At 40.7% G+C, this 17,763-nt stretch overlaps 1 protein-coding gene across 1 annotated transcript in view; it reads right to left on the reverse strand.

Moving 5' to 3' along the window:
• rai14 (retinoic acid induced 14) overlaps positions 1–17,251 on the reverse strand; it is a 40,329-nt gene extending 23,078 nt beyond the window's left edge. The window contains exons 1-2 of the mRNA XM_083902541.1: positions 17,206–17,251; positions 15,556–15,638 (exon numbers count right to left, since the gene is read on the reverse strand). Of these exons, the coding sequence (XP_083758667.1) occupies positions 15,556–15,591 (36 nt within the window). The 5' untranslated portion in view covers positions 15,592–15,638; positions 17,206–17,251. The remainder of the gene's footprint in view (positions 1–15,555; positions 15,639–17,205) is intronic.
• Positions 17,252–17,763: the final 512 nt, after the last annotated feature.

The raw sequence follows: 17,763 nt of genomic DNA on the forward strand, positions 1-17,763 counted from the left end.
GTTGGAAGATCTATTGTGCTCAATAATAATAAGTTAATAAGCAACTATTTTGATAATCGATTTATCCATTTGAGCTTTTTTAACCTCTTCTTCCCTGACCCTCTTTTTGGAGTCCCAGCTCGAAAATAACATGCAGAAACTAAATAGAGTAAATCTTTGCAGTTACAAGCTCTATGTGGATTATCTTGGTATCAAAATAAAGATAACACTTGTGAGATTCCACCAGAGGTGTACGTTTCACTGTAGATGACACTGTATCAGAGTAAATGCACGTGGAACGCAGTACAAATTAAGGATTTTTTCACTTGCATTTTTAAAGTAAATATCACCTTTAAAATATCCAGTAGGAGCTTAAACACATGGAGGTCATGTAAAAGCATGTGGACAGGAGTTGTGCAAAGTCCGATGCTGCTGAAGTGAAGCAGAGTAAAGTTACAGCGGTTTTAGTAAAGAGATGTCTGGGCGTTCTCTTGTTTGGCACAGTTTGGCACAATCTGTGCCATTTTAGATTTTTTAGGTTCCAAATTATTTGAACCCATTTAATTTTACTATTGGTCTAAAAACAACTTTTTTTAAATTATTTTTTAAAAACGGGGGCATCAGGGAAGAAGAGGTAATTCATATATCGAGAAAAAAGAATCAATAATGAAAATAATTATTAGTTGCAGCCCTAAAGATTGGCGTGCCGTGAAATGTGACGCTGTAGGAGATGGCTGAAGTTATACAGGACAGATCCAGTGGAGCGTGGTGGATGGGGACCGTTGTGTTCGCAGAGGTGTGCACTCTGGATTTTCCTCTCCCACAGTCTCATGATTTTCATACAGTCAGACAGTCATGTGTTATTTAATCAGCGTGAAAGGCGCCGAGGCAATCATGTACTAAAAATAGGTGCACTTTTGAGTCGGTGGAAGAAGTGAAAGGACAAAGATGAGAGTGAAAATAGAAGAGGGCGCTTAGAGTAAAAAGTGCATCAGTTGCCGAACTTTTACCCAAAATCCTCAAAGACGAGGGAGGTTAAAGCCACCTCTGGAGTGAACTGTTTTACACAGTTCAATATTAAACTGAACCAGATGCGCAGCTTGTTAATCCTATTATGTGGAAATTAGGAACACTGGAACTAACTGCTGCCTCTTTATGTACATGGCGGTCTATGTATAACATGTGTGATCAGATCCTGCAGATGGTGATGCAAGAGTAAGTCTAAAATCAGGCGACTACAGACAAAACCAATGAAACACATAATTTAGTAATTTAAGAAATAAACGTATTTCTCCCATCTGAATATTTACTGGCGATATTTATATATGATATTAATCTTCTTTTAAGTTTCTAACCCTGTAAGTAAACTACTATATGTATAAACTACTATGACTATGTACAGTCACAGGTGGAAGCTGTGATTGTACATCTAGCTGATTTTTATCCAGTGAATTAATACAGATTCACCGTGTTTATTGGTGTCCATCAAATGCAAAATCATTGACACTGTGTCTGTTGTAAGTACTGCACAAGTTCTGCCATCATCTTCCACACACCGACATGCAGCAGCGCAGGAATAAGGGCTGGGTCATACTTTTCCACATCTGCGTGTGCGCAGAAGTCTGTGTGATGTAAACGTCGTCTTCTGCTGATTTCCTTGTTGGTCCACGCGGACAAATCTGCGCGCTCTTGCAGTTTGGTTTGACACGAACCACACGCTATGTTTGGTGCCACGCTCTACTTTTTTTTTCTCAATAGAGACAATAAAGAAGAGCTCTCAAAGAACACAGGGGCATACAAATGTGAAATTGCTGCTACTGGAATGGAGTATGAGATTGAATACCCATGCATGCATAGAAGTATAGACTGACTATAGTATTAAGTATGAATGGAATTGTTGGCTTATATGCACATGCGGAAATGAGAAGCAGCTCTCTGCAGACGTAGAGCACATTACGTACGACCCAGGCCCTAAAAATGCTCCCTGCTGATAATGGCAACCATGGTTTCCCCAGTTTCCACTCGAGCAGCAAATATTTAACTTATGCTTTGAGATGATTTGTTGTTGGATGAGCAAACACAGCCAGATATATATAAAAAATTTAAAAAAAACACTGGTGTAATCACACTCAGCTGAGCTAGTCAAGCAGTTTGGGAAATGTCTTTCAGAGAAGGAAAAATACAGGCGTTTGAAATGAACCCAGAGGACAGGGACAGGGACAGCGTTGCTATGAAAGGTGGTCAACCACACAAACCTGTCTGACCCAACAGGACAGTAAGAGAAGTAACCTGGCAATTAGAGAGTTAGAGTGTGGTTTTAAAGTGAAGGGAGCCATAAATAGAAGGCATGGACCGGTGCCGCATTTAAAAACTTTGTAGGTCCAGGATTGTGCGTTCGCATATATATATTTTCTTGGTTCAGACGTTTGCACTGTGATTACAAAACACTACCAGTAACTTCAGACTGCTCGTTTTCTGCACCAACATTTGCTTCTAAAATGTTCTGTTCAAGCTCTTGCCTGTTGTCAGATGCTTTGAATAAAAGAACAATTGGTGCAAAAAGAAAAGTAGGAAGATCCCACTGTCCCACATCACTTTGTTGGCAATGATCCGCTCGAGAGATATTTACCACTGTGCAAAAGCTTTCACCCCATCTGAACCTGCGAGTAGAGTCAACACTCCCTTTTTTCTATCGGGCCAAACTGCCACTGTTTATTACTGTGTTATGTATAATTACACGCAGGAATTTATATGAGAGCGAAAACAGACTTTCAACACCTACACATTGTCTGAATTCTCCAGATTGACTCATCACAGCTGTCACTCTCAAAGGCTTGATGACTGCATATACTTCTGAGATTAATTAAGATCAATTAATATGCAAACGTTCAAAGGTTTGGGGTTTTCCATTAAAAGTCACACTTTTATTCATCAAAAGAGTTGCAAAATTAATAGAAAATATAGTCAAGACATTGACAAGATGAGATATACATCTACATTATCTATATAATAATGATTTTTATTCAAAATAATAATTTTGCCCTTTGGTCAAAGAACCAGCAATCATTGCACAAGGGTTTTCAAGGGTTTTCTAATCATCCAATAGTCTTCTAACACGATTAGCAAACACAATGTACCATTAGAACACTGGAGAGATGGTTTCTGGAAATAGGCCTCTATACACCTATGTACATATTCCATTAAAAACCAGACGTTTTCAGCTGAAATCGTCTTTTACCACATTAACAATGTATAGAGTGTATTTCTGATTCATTTAATGTTATATTCATTGAAAAAGCATTGCTTTTCTGTAAAAAATAAGCACATTTCTAAGTGACCCCAAACTTTTGAACGGTAGTGTAAGGGCCTTCATGATGGCCCCCACCTTCTTCTGTTACTATAATAGCAAGATGGGTTGGACAATGCTTGTAATATTATTACAAGCATTGTCCAACCCATCTTGCTATACCGCTCCAGTTTACTTAACATGCTCACTGTAAAAACCAACACCATAACCAACACATAAATAAATTATTGGTCTAAAAACTACAAACCTTACGGGAACAAAACAGCAATGACACCACACACGCAACACACACACACACACACACACACACACACACACACACACACACACACACACACACACACACACACACACAAACACACACACTCAATCATCATTTCCAACTCCTGCCATCACGAAGGAGATTCAAAGGTAACCCACTTCAGCAGAAGCCTAATACCAGTTTTTACTTTGTGTGTCTGATGCAAATGTACAGAAACTGTGAAAACAAATTACCCCAAGGGGACAATAAACTAACTACACCACCAGCTAACTAAACTTCTACTGAGGTAAATCCCCCCCCCCCTTCCATGACAGGGGAGGCACTGATGTTCTACAGCATGATCTTGCCTAATGGTCTCTATGATTTTAATAGGCCACAAAAAACAATAACAAAAAAATCAAGCCATGACCACAGAGCAGCAAGACACCCATAGCATTAGACTACATTGTAATGGACAGGTTTAAGTGGAGCGGAAAACACTGCGCCAGTTTCGGCTGCACCCACACACACACACACACACAGAGGCTGATGAAATAATCATGAATGGTGCAAAATCAACGCATGCAGACCACGGCTAAAACAGAACATGGTGGAACGAAACAAAGTGCTTTTTAAGAATAGACGAGACAAAATAGTTCAAAATGTAGTCTGTTACTTTCATTGAAGTAGCACATATTAAAAATAGACTGTTTATATCCCTACAGGAAATGGTAATCAGTGTTTACGCTTATACCTGATAACACAATCTTCATATTTTAGCTGTTTTCATGTTGTAGTTGAAACATGCCTGAGTGTATGCACATTTAAACCACTGTATACACAACCTGACAGGTTTTATTTTATCTAAGAGGCAGCGCCAAGGTTGCTGTGTCAAGAATCTAAAATATAAACTTTTCAAGAGATTTTTCATTGCAGTAATGAGCATCTACTTATTTAAATCTGAGTCGAGGTAAGTTTTTGAGGGGAAACCAAAGCCAAACATGATCTCGTTCCTCTTCTTGTGCTGTAGAGATTTGGTGCGTTTCTTTAAATTATCTGAATATTTTGGAGGTTTTTTACACTTTATTTTTAATATACAATAACATGGACGAGGCCACATCTTTATTAAGTGATAGTGATAATAATAATGATGATGAATTTCAGCCCCAAAAACGTCTGTTTTATGCTTATAAATTGTAAGTTTAGCCAACATTTATGTTGACTGTAATCCTGGGATTTTAAGCCCATATAGATTAATGTCCTTCTGTGTCTTGTTCCAAAAAGTGAAAGGAATCTCAATTCCTCTTTTGCTTTCTGTTCTGTTCCTTCTTCTTCTTCTTCTGCGTCTACTGCAGCGATAAGTGTGTTTACAATGGGATCAGGGTGTGGACGGTAGTGTTTGTTCCTTCTCTGTCTTTAGGCTGACACTTGCAGAGACACACAAAGAGTTCACTGATAACACTAAGTGTTTCCTGTTTGTCCAGGCTTTAAGGCTGGCAGCAAGAACAGCGACAAGAGTGAGCGATGTGTCAAAGAAACTGCTTTACTACTAATATCCGTTACTTTAGACTCATTCCTCCATAACTCAATCTTTCCTTCGGCACCCTCCTCCTCCATGAGAACATGTGTCTAACAGGTGGTGACTTTGCTTTATTATTGTCCCAAAAACAAATTATGGAATTACAGCTTCTCATGTCCAACAATCTGGGGCCAACATCGCAAAGAAAACAGATGTGCATCAAGTGTGTTAATCTGATGCTTTTTGCATAAACACTCCTTTTTTTTTTCAGTTTCTCTGAACTTTCTCAGTTCTGTGAAGGAAAAATAAACCAAGATCAGGAAGTGGTGATTCCTGTTACATTCCTTGTGTTTGTAGAGTTCAGTTACTCACTGAAGACGGAATAAAGTGAGAAAACATTTACCTTAGAAAACCTTTCCCGTTAAAAAAAAAAAAGACAAAATAACATATTTGTTGAACTACAGATAAAGCATGTTTTAAAACACTATAAATTAGGGACTCTCCTAATACAAATGCTTTAAAGAAGTGAAAGCCTATTGGTTAATTTAAAATAACTAAAGCATGAAGTAATTAAGTGTAGAGACAACTCAGGTGAAACTGAAAAAAAACTAATCCTTTCCCAGGAAGTCCAAAGATTAGAAAAAATGATGAAGCATATCCATGACAAATTTCATAGAAATCTGAGAATGACTTTTCCAGATGACTTGTTGTGGATTAAAGTGTTATTCAAGGGAAATTTGACCTGCCTGAGGCATTTAAATTGCTGGTTATCATAATCCTGGGAATGAGATCTATCCCTCACAAATGTCATGGTGATCTTTGCAGTAATTGTCAGGAAATCATAGATTTTGACTGAAGCACCAAGCAACTCACAGAAAGCAAGAAAAACAACAAAAAACAAGGCATCTGAGGAAGTATTATGTCCACAGATAATGCTCAAAGAGACAAACAGAGAGCAAAAAGTGAAGTTTTGTCAAGTAGGAAACCGCAAGATTGTCATGACTTCACAGTTGGTTCCAGGAAGGACACACAAACAACACCGATTTGACTCTAGAGGAGGATAATCTTTGTTTATAGAGACAGTCGGGCAGCGCAGACAGGAAGTAGAGGAGAGGACGCAGCGATGAACAATGTGCAGGACAAGAAAGGGGAAAAGAAATAGTGAAGGAAAGAGACTTTGACGCATCTAGACGTATCAATAGCTTTTGATCAGCAGTGGCTGTTCACTTCCAAATCTGTTATCTGCAACAAAGCAGATGCTCAGATGGTCTCAAACAATACATCCTTTCTCTGGAGGCCACAGCTGAAACCGCTTACTGCCCTCTGGATCACACACACAGATATAAACACACACACACGCACACAAACGCACGCACCTAACTAGCCCCTGAAACTTAACCCACAATAGCAGAGTTAGTAGTCGTCAGAACTCTTTAACAAAGACCAGATGGTTGTTCTCATTATAAAAGACGCTGCCTTATTATATATATTTGGACTTTGACAAATGCATTAGTTTTTCTCTCATTTGGCAATTTCATTTCAGCACTAAATGGGTTTTACATGATTGATAAAATGACGAGCAAAAGTTCAATATATTCTCCATGTACAGGCCCATGTTGTCGTTACAGCAGCTTAAAAACACATTTGTCTTTATAACACTGAGAGTCTTTCAGCATTTCCTGGGATATATGTGGTGTGGTTGAAGACAGGGTGAATGTCTTCCTCTCTGTCCTTTTCCTCCACACACACACACGATTCTACAGAAAAGGGGAAAAACACAAACACACCACGTCCTCCATCAGCCCTCCTTGCCCTCACTTCACTCTAGTATCAGCCGTAGATAAACTCACATTATTCCACTTCTACTCAAAACATTTCCCTTTGACCCGTCTAATTACGTCTCATTTTACTGCCTCGCTTGTGCTCCTCTGATAAACAGCCTGTGTTACAGGAACACTGTGAGGCCACCGTGACTCTTGGCCATGACGGCCATTGTACTCGTTTCATTCTTAGACGCCGTAAAGCTGTAAATACGAGTATCAGCCAGCTGTGTTTGTAACTTTTGTTTTCAGATATACTGCTGGAACTCTTGAAATAAACGTCATTATATTCTTCTCGTCATTGAAACGACACTTATTGTCCTTTTGTAAAGATTAATGAGTGAGATGGAATAGCCCAGACTAGGTCATTTATGGGTGCAAGAAGACCTCCAGTGAAACACGGCCCTCATGCAACACTTCCTCCGAACACAAATAGCCTTTCCTGCCCTATAAATAAACACTGTTGGACTTGGAAAGCGACCAGCCTCATTACACTCGAGGGCTGCCATAAAGTCAGTAGAGTAGGGCAAGAATATACTCTAGCGCTCACATCTGTAGAGAGACACAGGTCGATAAAACATGAAATAGCGCAGCTTCATTGACCGCTGTGTCGATCTCAGAGGACGCGCTCTTTGTCCGGCACCTCAACTTAACAGTCGTGTGCATAAAACTGCGTCCTGTCGCTTCCATCGCTTAAATCATCACATAAGCACTAAAAACACACGGAGAAAACGTATTGCGAGTGAAAAACAGTTCTCGCAGCAAATCAAGCAGAGAGCGACGACGCCAACAACGTTTCTCATGAAGAGAAGTTCTCATCGTTTTTTCAGGTGAAGTGAGTCAAGCCCTCCCCTCCCCTCCCTCCATCCATCTCCTAGTGTGAATATTGTTCCAGTTGTTCGTCGCAGGCCAAACTAAACAACCCGTCTGAACCTTAGCTGGGAGCAAGGGAGCCTTACTCAAATAGAGTTTCTCTCACTTGCTTCTCTTTCGTTATCTCAGTCTTTTCACATTCTAATCTTGTCCTCCATTTTCCAGTCCTCCTTAGTTTCCTCTCGTTATTCTTAACCATTCCCTCCCCTCCCCTCGACTTTTTTTCAGCCGAACTCTCCTCCCTTCACCTTATCTGCTTTCGTCTATCTCTCTGCTGCCGCCGTCATTATCAGCGGGCGAGTTTCATTTTGCACTCGTTACTTCATCAATGTGTCCGCAGACACGTGGAGTCTTGCCACACTGCGGCGTAAACTTCACAGTGAACGTCCTCCACAGACAAATCCTCCATAAATACAAAAAAAAAAAGCACCAACACAAAGCAGCAGACGAGCATGTTGCGTCATCACCAGTGGCTTCACACCCGAAACAGACGATAAACAAGCCCATGCACAAACACACTCACACACACACCTACATAAATGAGCATGCAAACACATGCACAGACTGCACAGTGTGTGTGTGTGTGTTTGCTGACGAGCAGGTTTCCTGCGTGGCCTCATATCTGTGGTTCATGTACACACTACACAGTCGATAATGAACACACAGATCCCGTGGCTGCTTCCTGTTTTAATTGGATCCATGTTTAAACAAACCCCAAAGTTATTTTCTTTTGCCCCAACTTGGACTCATTTAAACTCTATATTGTGGAGTGTGTGTGTGTGTGCATGAGAGGGCCACATGGTAAAAATCGAAAGTGACACTTAACACTATACACACTGTAGCGATAAAATCAACAGTTCACTGATTGGCAATTAATTCTGCCGCATAGTTGGTCTTGACGTGTGTGTGCGGCGCATATGCTACTGTAAGGACAGAGGAAATACTTTAGCATGAGAACGTTATAGTGGTGTATGGTACCAAGTATTACAGTATCCTGCTGTTAAAAATGGTACAATACCACATATACTAATAGCTGCAGTAAAAGCCTTTTTATGAAGTGTTGTTGTATTTCCGGAGTTGAGGTGTGTCTGTGTGTGTAAGCAATATTAAAAAACGACTGCTCTTACATACCCAGCAGTGTGGACAGAGCCGCGCACACCACAGAGCATCAGCAAAACACCAACATGGACCCAACATTTTCAACCTACACAAATCATCTCTTCTTCTTCTTCTTCTTCTTCCGTAATATTCCATTACTGCCTCCTTCTTTTTCCTTCTCTTTCCTTCTCTACTTGCCCCGCCTCGCTTCCTTATCTCCTCAATAAACATGAGACAGGTTGGAGAAAGTGACACGCCGCTCGTAAATTATTCATTCATACTTAATAACTACTGGTGAAGGTAATGAGGCTATATTTTCTTTCTCTTTGAAGGGTTAACCACAGATCTCCACTAAAGGAGTCTCATTAAGCACCATGGTTACAAGCAGTTGTTACATCACTCATAACAATTTGAATTCCTCTTTTAAAAGTGTACCAACTTGTACCAAGTTGACATTTTGCAACAGGCATCACCTGCAACCAGGCTCCAATTTGATGATGCCAGCTGTCAATCACACTTGTATGTTATGTGCTTGGTCATCTATTTTGCACAACTTGAACAATGGAGGCCATGTTTACAGCAGTTTAGGCTAATTTTCCCATATGCTTCCAATTGAATGCAGATCGCCCCCTGGTGGCTATTCAATAATCCTCCCTTCCTGATTGACTTAACACCAGAAGACTCTTCTTTTGATTTCTGCAACTGCCAAACAGACCACTCCAGTTTGACTGTAGGCGCGCTAATGGCGCTAAAGGAGCTAATGCAGCTTCACTCATCATAGAAACACACCATGCGTTAATGTGTGTTAACTTTGACGTCATTATTGCCATTAATTGCCGTTGACGATGTTAACGTGCCAAGCAGTAGTTTAAAACCAAGTAAAAAGTGGGCTAATTTTCCCATATACTTCCAATCTAATGGAGATCACCCCCTGGTGGCTATTCAATATATTTTCACTTCCTGATTGACTTCACACCAGAACACTCTTCTTTTGATTTCTGCGACTGCCAACTAGCAGTCAAGACCGAAGCATATTCAGATAAAATGATTATTAAAACAAAAAAAGTAGGAAGTCACTCCCTGAAATAAGATGTTTGTGATTTTCCCTTGAAAGATGACAGAACATTAAAGGCCAAAATGGCTAATAATGTTCTAACCTAGTTGTTTCACCTCTATTTTGGATGGCTTGACTTCCAATGGTCTGATTTCTGTGTCGTGAATGCATATCATATCGCTTTTATTCTTCCCTCTCAGCAGTGTTGATTTTAAAATGGCATGGTGTCTCAGTGGGATCTGAATACAAAATGGATTTAGTGAGTGTGAACAGACTCGCACAGACACACCCCCCTCCCTTCGCTTCCTGATTATTGATGGGCTGTTCCTGAGGTTTTACTGCCACTCTCCATACTAATCCCCGTTCACTACACCCAGCCAGGAGCAACCATTCCATGCCAAACCAAGTCAGCCTGGGCCAAATCAAACAGAGCCAAGTGGAGATACTTAAGGGCTGAGTTTCAGTTAAAAACAAACCTATAATTGAAGGTTACTACATTATTAGGTTACTATATAATGACTTTTATACTGTGGCTGTGCTCTGTTTCAACTCTTATGGAAAAAGTAGGTTGTGACATTTCTCTCTCATGGCTAAATATTCCTTGACGTGCTAAAAAAAGCCAAAGGGAATATTACAGTTTAATGTCACGCAAGGCATTTTTCAGAAAAGGTTTTTGGAGTTGTTCAGTGTGTGATTTCAGAGCAGTGCTCCAGCAGACACACTCCACAACTCCTGATAAGGAGGAGTCTGTTTCACCAGTGTTTGCACAGCTAAATTCAAATCCTATAGGTGTCAGAGATGCAGTTACAGTAAGAGTTGTTTGAGCTGCTACAGTACAGAGTCCAGTGTCGTGACCCCCGCACAACCTGGAGCCGTGAAACAGCTGTGTAGAGTGAGAGGAGACGGCATAATCCACACTTCAAATCCACACAGAGTGGATGATAAGGTGTGTGCGCGCACATGTACGAAGGCCATTAGTAATCCTGCTTAGTCTATCAGCTTAGTATTGTGACAGTATATGAAGGGCTGGGTGAGGTTTTAATACTAGAACTGCTGTCAACAATAGAGTACAGACATAATTACAAACAGCAAAGACAGGCCGTGCGTGTCGGTTGAGTCATTACTGTGCTTGGAGGACAGCGCTAAAGACAGAGTAAGATAATAGTCGAGGCAAATTAACTCATTTAGATCAGTTCTGCTTACACAGCTGAGATGTAGGGGGTAATATTGTCTCACAAACAAAAGATCGAGTTTATTCAAGGACAAATTGACTGAATTTGCATCATTGCGCAACTTTTACAGGACAACAAATAAATGCATCCAAAATCTAAAACTGAGGTATGGAGAAAATGATCATTTGAGGCCGACTGCAGTGACTGGAGTTTGAGTCCAACTCGTGGGCCTTTGCTGCATGTCTGCCTCCCCCAGTCTCCCCCTTTCACAAAATACCCTCAAAAAGAGAGAAGAAAAATCAGGACCTACAGTAACAATACTTTAGCCACTGTGACATGAAACTAAGCTAAATCTTGGCCTTATTGCAACTATGTCTTTTAAAAACATTCACATGAAATCACTTTCAGCTGTCCGACCACGTTTGAACAACAATTCTACTATTAAACTCAGATTTATAATAATTAAAAGGATATGGGGAGGAAATGATGACGACTTGTAGACACAGTGCAGTGTAATTTACATACTTAAATCACTGTATTAACAAAGGTTTTCTCTCAGTATGAAGTGACACTGATTGAACTGAATTTTAATGGCATCAAATAAGGACTAATTTGTACATGATGAAGAGAATCATTCTTGTCCAATATCATGAGTGCAGCTCACGGCAAATCCATTTATGACAGTTGATTGTTCAGACACGGCTGAAGCAACATGTCTGTAAGTCTCTGTGTGGCTGTTTGCCAAACCTATTCCCAGAAACCAGATTACACCGTCTGCTTGCCTTTAACACTGCTTTCCCTCTCACACACACACACACATATAAACTGCTTTATTTAACTGACTGTTTGGCCACATTATCATTAGCTGAAATAATCCATCGACAAATCCCAAAATTGAATCAATGTATGCCAGAGAAATGCTCTGTCTGAAACACAGATGCAGTCTTGTGAATGCTTCACAGCACACACACACGCATTCTTACACACACTTAAAAGAATTCCGCTGATTCATTTTGACCTTGCGTAACAACACACCTGCTCATGGATTTTGATAAAGCAACACTTCTCTGCAGTATTTTGTTAGACACATTCAGCACGGATAAAAGTCAGACTTTAACACAGCCACGATGATTCCTGTGCAGAAGTAAATACCGTTACGACCACTGCTGTCTCATATGTGTGTGTTCTGTGTATTAATCTTTGTGCAGCATTTATGCCATTTATTATAAAGATTGGAACTGCACAAGCAGCTTTAATGGTAGGCGGCTGTTTTACACCACTTACCCATGCGGGGCAATCACAGGGCAGCGTTTGAGGAAACTGATCCGCTTAACCTGGTGACACGTTCAGTTGAGTCTGTCATTTTGCAGGGGATTACTATTATCAAACAATCAGGCCCACTGGTAAAGGATATAAAGGGATACTTCATACAACCTGACCGTACGGTCTTTTCCTACCATTAAATCACCTGAAGCTCCGTAGATGACGCCATCAGGTACAGCGGCCTAATAGATTACCTTTAATGTGATCTTAGCCCTTAAAAGCACACAGATAACAATATCAACTGTATGGAAAGAATAATGACCATCAAAAACATTCTAAATATAATGGAAAATGGAATATAAATTATTCAAATAAGAAAGCTAAAGCAATCCTAACATCCAAATGTATTGTGAAGTCTGGGTTAAAGGTGTAATATGTAATAAATGTAGTATATATTAAGAAATAAAATGACCATGGTGTATCTTCAGAAGTTGAGTGAACTAAATACAACCACAGATAACAATGGCTCAGCCAGAATATTCCCAAAATACATTTTCAATTGTTGTCCATAAACCGTGTATGTTTTGGTCAGAAATATCATCAGAAATACTGAACTATACTGAGCCTAACAAGCCTCAGTACCCCTCTAAAAATGTCTCAACCAGTGGAAACTCATAGGGGAGATGCATTCAAATATAGACGGCTGAAAAAACGAGAAACAGGTGTGGACTTATTTTTTTTTTTTCTATACCATTAGCCGCATCACAAGCCCTCCTGCCATATTTTAACTCAGTGACTGTGTCAGATGGAGTCTGTGCTCAGGTCATGCAAGCAGTACTGAACTAACTGATTCTAATGATTCAGTTCCACTGAAAACAGCCACTTTGCTCGACTAGTTTGTGTGATTGTGCATGGTATGTCGACTCGTCTGCCCACATTGAGGAGGTGCTATAGTAATAGAAAACTAACATTGTTTTAGTAACGATACAAGTGCATAGCTGATACTTGAATTGATAACTACAGTATGTTATGGTCTGTCTAGGTTTTAAGGATTTGAACCAATAAACCTCCTTAAATCAGAAAAACATACACTCCTGGATTGATTTCATCACCTTATCAGACAGCTGTACATTTAGTGCCAGTGTCTGTTTTCCTGTTCTTCATCACATTTATCGCACTTAACCTTTATTTTGACCTTGTGCTGCAGAGATGCTTGGCTAAAGGTTTGGCTGCCTTGAGCACGACAATCCTCAGGCGTTTAGTACAGGTCTGACACTCAAACACACACACACACGTATTCCATTACACATTATCTGGAAATGTCTTGACTTCATAAAAAAAAAAAACTATTTACGAGAGCATTAAGTTTCTGTTATTTTGTTTTAAAAAAAGAGTGAAGGGCTGGTTTTCGGGGGGAGAACATTCCTTGGTAATTTGTCACTGACATACGCAGCCTAAAATAGAACCAATGAGATAGTTTCTTTTTATTACAGTTCGGGGTTTCTTAAAAAAGCAGAGGAATGAAAGTTGGCTCAAATGATAAACTTCCTGATTTCTGTAGCCTTTTTTTGTTTGTTGCAAATCTTAATCGTGTGTGTGTGTATTATTTAACTCACTAAGTGAACGACACAATAGCGGCACTGTTTGACTCGAGTTTCCCCTGCGTACAAAACAAATGTGAACATGGAAAAATTGTACAGTCGCACTCCAGAGATTGTAAATTATATCCGTAATAAAGTTTGACACAAAAATCCAGCAGACAAATATGCTGTTGAATGGAGTACATACATACACGGAACACAGTTTTCTTTTCCAAGTAACAGTGTATAAACACAAAAACAAGAGTTATTGACTGTGACGGTGTACGTGGGTGTGAAGTCTGCAGTGGCATGGTATGACTTCTGAACGGCTTCTGTCATGTTTCTAAGCAACATTCACATCCACTGCTGCTCTTTCTGCTCTCAGACCGCCTACAACTGGCTATTTCGGGGAGGACAAGGGTTTTCACTGTGGCAAACATCAGTCTCTCAGTCATTTCACAGCTTTGACTTGAACGCACCTTCCTAAAGGTGACATAGTCTCCCCACGTTCCGTTTTTTTTCTCCCGCTCAGTGACGAGGAATGATTTTGCCCTTTGCCGCCCCAATCCTGGACTCAACATTTCCTCGAACAATGGACGCTATTGTGCTGCCCTTACATAGCTGAGCGAATTTGCAATCATTTACTAATATCAGGACACACTGTAGGCCCGTGTAAAAAATGCAGCATGGCTTTTTCTTTTCCTGATTAAGTGTTTTCACTGTTCTCTCGGCCTCTGTGGATCTGATTTCTACTCCTCCCCTCTCCTCTTCTCGCACAAGCCTGGTCCTCGACAATAATCCATGCTCCATTTATGCAGTCAAGTATGCAGTAAAGTATGCTGTGGCTATAATTGAGTCAAAGCAGATATGTATTCCACCAAAGTATTCCTCTGTGGGACGGTCTCCTCTCAACGGAGTATGTTATTTACCCAGCCCTCCCCATACCACCTCGCCACACACACTCTTAATCTCATGGAAACTGCCGACATCAACCAAGAGTCTCATTTATTTCCCCACTTCTCTACTTTGCGACACTCCCACAATTCCCTCTGAAACTCATCCCATCCATTCAGCAGTCATCCAGACTTTTTTTTTTTTTTTTAACGGTCTGCCTTTTGACTCTGTGTCATTAGGGTCACCGTGACAACAGATGATTCAACTGCTGCGGAGACGCCTGACTTCCTGTGAGTGTAGACTGTGACCGACGATTGACTGAAACCAATGCGGAGAACGTCTTCTCCCAAAAATGCTGAGTCATAAGTTAAGATGTGCTCCTCATATGGAGCAGTGCGGAGTCGCTCGTTGCCTTCGTTGGATTCATTCTCAAGTGAAACTGAACTGAACACCACAAATCATGATCTTGAAAGTTCCCGTGACACGTACAGTTAGAGGTGAAAGGTCATCATGTGAAACTCAATCATGGTATGACTTCACTGTTTATAGCTTACGACTGCAAACCCATTTATTTTATTTGTCATTAAACTATTTATTTTCTTTAAACAAATATCAACAAGCCACTGGGGTCGGGAAACTCCGTCGTAAATCATCGGCGACTGCTCGCGCCGAACATCCACAGACTCAGCCGTGCAGACGGTGTGCATGTGCACACACACACACACACAACCATGAACACATGTTACAGTACTTACATCAGTTTTCCTGAACTTGGCTTTAAGACTCTTCATGTTCAGCCCGGTCCATGCAGTCACTCACTTTACTCGCTCAGTGAAGGCTGTGAAGAAAAACACGATACAGATGTTTTTTTTTAAACTCGTGCAACATTTGCTCCGTTTTGTCTGAAAAGGCTGAACGGCCAGACTCAGTCAAGACTCTTTACAAACGTTACCGTCAGTCAGGAAGTGTATGTGGCAGCAGACTCGGCAGTAAATCAACATTTAGCTGATAAGCCTGACGTGTTTATGAAAACGTGTAATGTGTTCTTCATAATGACACATCATCATTCAGCTGTAACAAATACCAGGGGTTTAATACAATTATAGGTACTAAAAGTAGTCGGTTTGGGAATGTACTTAGCACAATACAACACATGCATTTCTTATTTAAACCTGATTCTGGAAAAGTCATCCAGCTTTGGATGCTTTCCTACAGGGATGTTTCAAATCCCCCAGAAACCCCTCGGGGACGTCTGGTTACTGTATTTTTGGACTATAACTGCCTTCGCAAATGTCTTGTATTCCATTCCTGAAATGACCTTGTCGATGATTTTTGGCCCCTGGTGAGTGTTCTTGGCAAAAATTAGCTGGCTTACTTCACTTTTTTGTTAAATCCAGGGGTCCTCTGTGCCTATTTGGATTTCAGCTGAAAGCACCGTGTCAGAAATTTAAGACTCTTAGCGATGAGAACAGGTAGTTGTGTTCTATGGGGATCATTTTAAATGCTTGCGTTGCGGCTGCTCCAACTATGTTTCTGATTTATTTGCAACTAAACTGATCATCTTTGGTTTGAGCTAAAAAAAAAATGCATTTGACAAAGGTTTAGTGGAGATGCTTCCACTTTTTTAGTGTCTGATACCAATGCCGATATTAATTAGTCCGATACAGTGATTTTAGACCATTTATGAATGTATGAAGCTGTTAACAACACACATTGTGCAACAAACAGAGTGAAGCATGCGATATATAGGAGTTTGGATTGTATTGGATTTTACATGTTTATCGATGCTGATTCTCATCCCTATTTTTTCCAGTGTTCGTATTCTGAAAGGTTTGCAGACACAAAGCACGAGCTATGGAGTGTATTATGTTTTACATGGACATACACTGCATGTGTTATTGTGCAGTAGGTGGACAAACCTGCAGGCTCCTCCAGGAGCAACATTTTAGAATAAAACTGAATTAAATCTGTCGACCACACAATGCAAGTTCAAGCAGTGAATGTGTGGTTTAAGAATTAGGAAATATCATATTATGCATGTGTTATTGTCTCATGTGCAACTGTTAACAGTGCAAAATACCACAAAAGCATTGGCAGTAAACTTTCCAGTAACGTCAACATGCTTGGTCAAACTCCAGTAACCTGTGCATGTTCTGCACGCAGCGCCTCATCAAATGAAGCTCGATCGTGATTAAACCATAGCTGCAGCACATTTTTAAAAAAAGTATCAAATGCGCGCGACCATCGTTGTGATCACTGAACACAAAACACTTGAAAATCCCATTGATCTCTTTGAAAGAGCGCCGCGGGAATGCGCGCGAGCGACTTGTTACAGATACTTAATAATCCGGGTTTTTTTTGGGAGGGGGGTTTGTTGAAAACATGAAATCACTGGACACTCTTACCCGGTTATGTGTTGTATTTGGAGTCGCAGAAGAAGAAGAAGAAGAAGTGGATTCACACGAGAAACAAACGCACAAACCCGCTCCTTGCGCCAAAAACAAAAGCCAGATGAGGAACCGAGCCGGTGAGGAAGCAGCAGAGCCGTCTTTATGCACAAGAGAAGAAGAAGGAGAAGGAGCAGCTCCTCAAACACTGGCTCGACTCAGCTCGCATACATTAAAAGTTGAGCTGCTCGTGCTCGTCCCTCTCTCTCTCTCTCTCTCTCTCTCTCTCTCTCTCTCTCTCTCTCCGGGACTCAGCGGCAGTTGCCCGGTTTAGGAAAGTGACGTCACTCTCCCACAGCTCTCGTGACCGCGGCGACCGAGCCCTCCTGTGTCCTCCATTGTGGCCCATTCATGTTCTGGTTAAAGGGGCATTTCCCCACAAAACCACACAGAGACTCAACTGGGATAACACACAGATTGGGCACAAACAACAACACTTCTGCATTTAGTCTGCAGAGTTTATCTCACTCTCTGTAGTTGGTTTTGTCCTTTTCAGTTCTTCTGCACCTCCTACAT

The sequence above is a fragment of the Microchirus variegatus genome, assembly GCF_963457635.1.
Source record: "Microchirus variegatus genome assembly, chromosome: 16".
Lineage (NCBI taxonomy): Eukaryota > Metazoa > Chordata > Actinopteri > Pleuronectiformes > Soleidae > Microchirus > Microchirus variegatus.